The sequence below is a fragment of the Eptatretus burgeri genome, chromosome 10, assembly GCF_056783735.1.
Source record: "Eptatretus burgeri isolate ZD-2024b chromosome 10, Ebu_testis_v1, whole genome shotgun sequence".
In the NCBI taxonomy this organism is placed as follows: Eukaryota; Metazoa; Chordata; class Myxini; order Myxiniformes; family Myxinidae; genus Eptatretus; species Eptatretus burgeri.
Window position 1 is genome coordinate 80,772,384 of NC_140970.1, and position 2,482 is coordinate 80,774,865.

At 44.1% G+C, this 2,482-nt stretch overlaps 1 protein-coding gene across 2 annotated transcripts in view; it reads right to left on the reverse strand.

The window, feature by feature from the left end:
• GRIPAP1 (GRIP1 associated protein 1) overlaps positions 1–1,187 on the reverse strand; it is a 78,947-nt gene extending 77,760 nt beyond the window's left edge. For both annotated transcript variants that reach the window (XM_085899083.1, XM_085899082.1), the window contains exon 1: positions 1,019–1,187. In XM_085899083.1, coding sequence (XP_085755209.1) covers positions 1,019–1,060 — 42 coding nt within the window. In that variant the 5' untranslated portion in view covers positions 1,061–1,187. The remainder of the gene's footprint in view (positions 1–1,018) is intronic.
• Positions 1,188–2,482: the final 1,295 nt, after the last annotated feature.

Sequence of the window (2,482 nt, forward strand, 5' to 3'; positions counted from 1 at the left end):
TCCTCTGTCAATCCACATCTCCATCCCTTCCTCTGTCAATCCACATCTCCATCCCTTCCTGTCAATCCACATCTCCATCCCTTCCTCTGTCAATCCACATCTCCATCCCTTCCTCTGTCAATCCACATCTCCATCCCTTCCTCTGTCAATCCACATCTCGATCCCTTCCTCTGTCAATCCACATCTCCATCCCTTCCTCTGTCAATCCACATCTCCATCCCTTCCTCTGTCAATCCACATCTCGATCCCTTCCTCTGTCAATCCACATCTCCATCCCTTCCTCTGTCAATCCACATCTCCATCCCTTCATCTGTCAAGCCACATCTCCATCCCTTCCTCTGTCAATCCACATCTCGATCCCTTCCTCTGTCAATCCACATCTCGATCCCTTCCTCTGTCAATCCACATCTCCTTCCTTTATCTGTCAACAAATACTGCATGTCAGTAATATACGAGCACCTGCTTTGGAATATATTTCAATCATATTCATCCCCTTCAGTTGCAGTAACCACGGTATACATTGTACACATTGCTGATGAACCATCAGAACCATTTCATCCTCTTCAGCGACATATTCTCGGTTCTTCAGTGACATATTCTCGGTTCTTCAGCGACATATTCTCGGTTCTTCAGCGACATATTCTCGGTTCTTCAGTGACATATTCTCGGTCCCATCTCCATCCTGTCAGATCAGTATCATTGCCTCAAATTGTGAAACGATCACAAACCCCGACAAGTCCAAACAGAAAGAGAGATCCTCTCAATGGGACGAAACTTTTTGAGGTAATCAGGGGCTTGTTAAACCTGTGGCTGTTCTTGTTGTACTTGAATGTCGCTCCATATTTCATGTTCCGATCCGTACGAGGGTCCCAGGTTCAAATCCCATATTTTCGACCCGCGAACACTTGGACAAACCGGTAGAGAGTCAATGCTCGGACTGGAAACGCACATTTTGACATTGAAGTGACGCATACTGTATATGTATATATATATCCTTGTAGTAGTCATAAATACCGACCTGCATTCGGCGGAATTCCTCATCAGACAAGGACTGCGCCATCGATTCGCCTTCGGACAATGTCAGAGGTGACGACGAAAGGTTAAGCGCGTATTGACATCGCGGCTCGTCAATGAGGAAGATCGTTCCACACACCTCATGACGGTTAACCCTTACCCCCCCCCCCCACAAACCTCACCTGAGCGAGAAAAGCAATATTATCAATCGCGTTGAACTCATTAACGACGATTTATTATAATACCCATTTGGTATTACTTATTAACGATTTCGTAAGCAATTAAAGAAATAAACATTTTTGTTATTTCTTCATTCGCACGGAACAATTCTCTGCTGCTTTTACACCGCCTAACTCGGAAGCATTTACCTCAAATGTGTGAAAACACCGTGGTGACGGATAAGTTATGGATCTCCGTTGTAATTATAAAATAAACAAAGAATACGTACATGTTGGAGTATTCTAGAGAGTACAGTAATCTAAAGCGTTCACGCAGGCAGAGAGGTCAATCAGTTCATCATGACTGGAATGTACTTGCACCTCCCTCATCCAGCCCGTCGAGCCAACCAGGAATGTGTCCACTACACTTTTCGCCTCCGGTTCGATTCCCACAACTTTGAAAATTTGACCTTTGTATAACCTTTAAAGGTCAAAGGTCAAGGATTATGACGTTTGGTGAAAAACTTCTTCCGGAACATTCCAGGAACAATATAACGTCATATAGGCTATATGGCATTTCACACTCCTCGGATTATCCATACTACTTTGATGAAATCGGCGTAAAAACAACCTTGAAGGGGGTGCCACGGGCAAGGTGTTCGAGATAGAGAAAAATGGTTTCACGACTTTAGGTTGGGAATGACCTCAAGATTATGCATAAAAAATATTGTCATCCAAGCTCTCAAAGTTTGGGCGGTCGTATGACTTTTATGTCAAAATTCGCAAGTTTCTAAGTTTTTGACCTTGTGACCTTGACCTTGGGACGAAAATGAAAAATCGGACAACGACAAGTTTTAGATTATTCATTTTGCTATTCAAATACCAAAGAACCCATTGCATTCAGTCAATTCCCTCGGAAAAGAGAGATTTTTAATCCGACCACCCCCATAAAAATGGCTATTTTTTGGGCGTGGCTCTGACCACAATGGGCGTAGCACGCCCTCATCCAGGAAAACACAACTAGACATTGATATCGAGCACATAACCAAGTTTCATCAAGATCGGATCAAAGTCCACAGAGTTATGCTCTGGACAGACAGACAAACAGACAGACAAGCCGGTAGGCGGACATGGGTAGTCGACTACCCAATAGAACCTGACGCGATGGGCCCGTTCGATGGGGAATGACCTGAGGATTAAGCACAAGAAAATTCATGATTCTGGCTTCAAGGGTTAATGCTGCAGATTGTTTTTTCGTTAAAATACCCCCACATTTAGAGGTTTTTCGGCCGTTGGTTCGCAACGGAGGG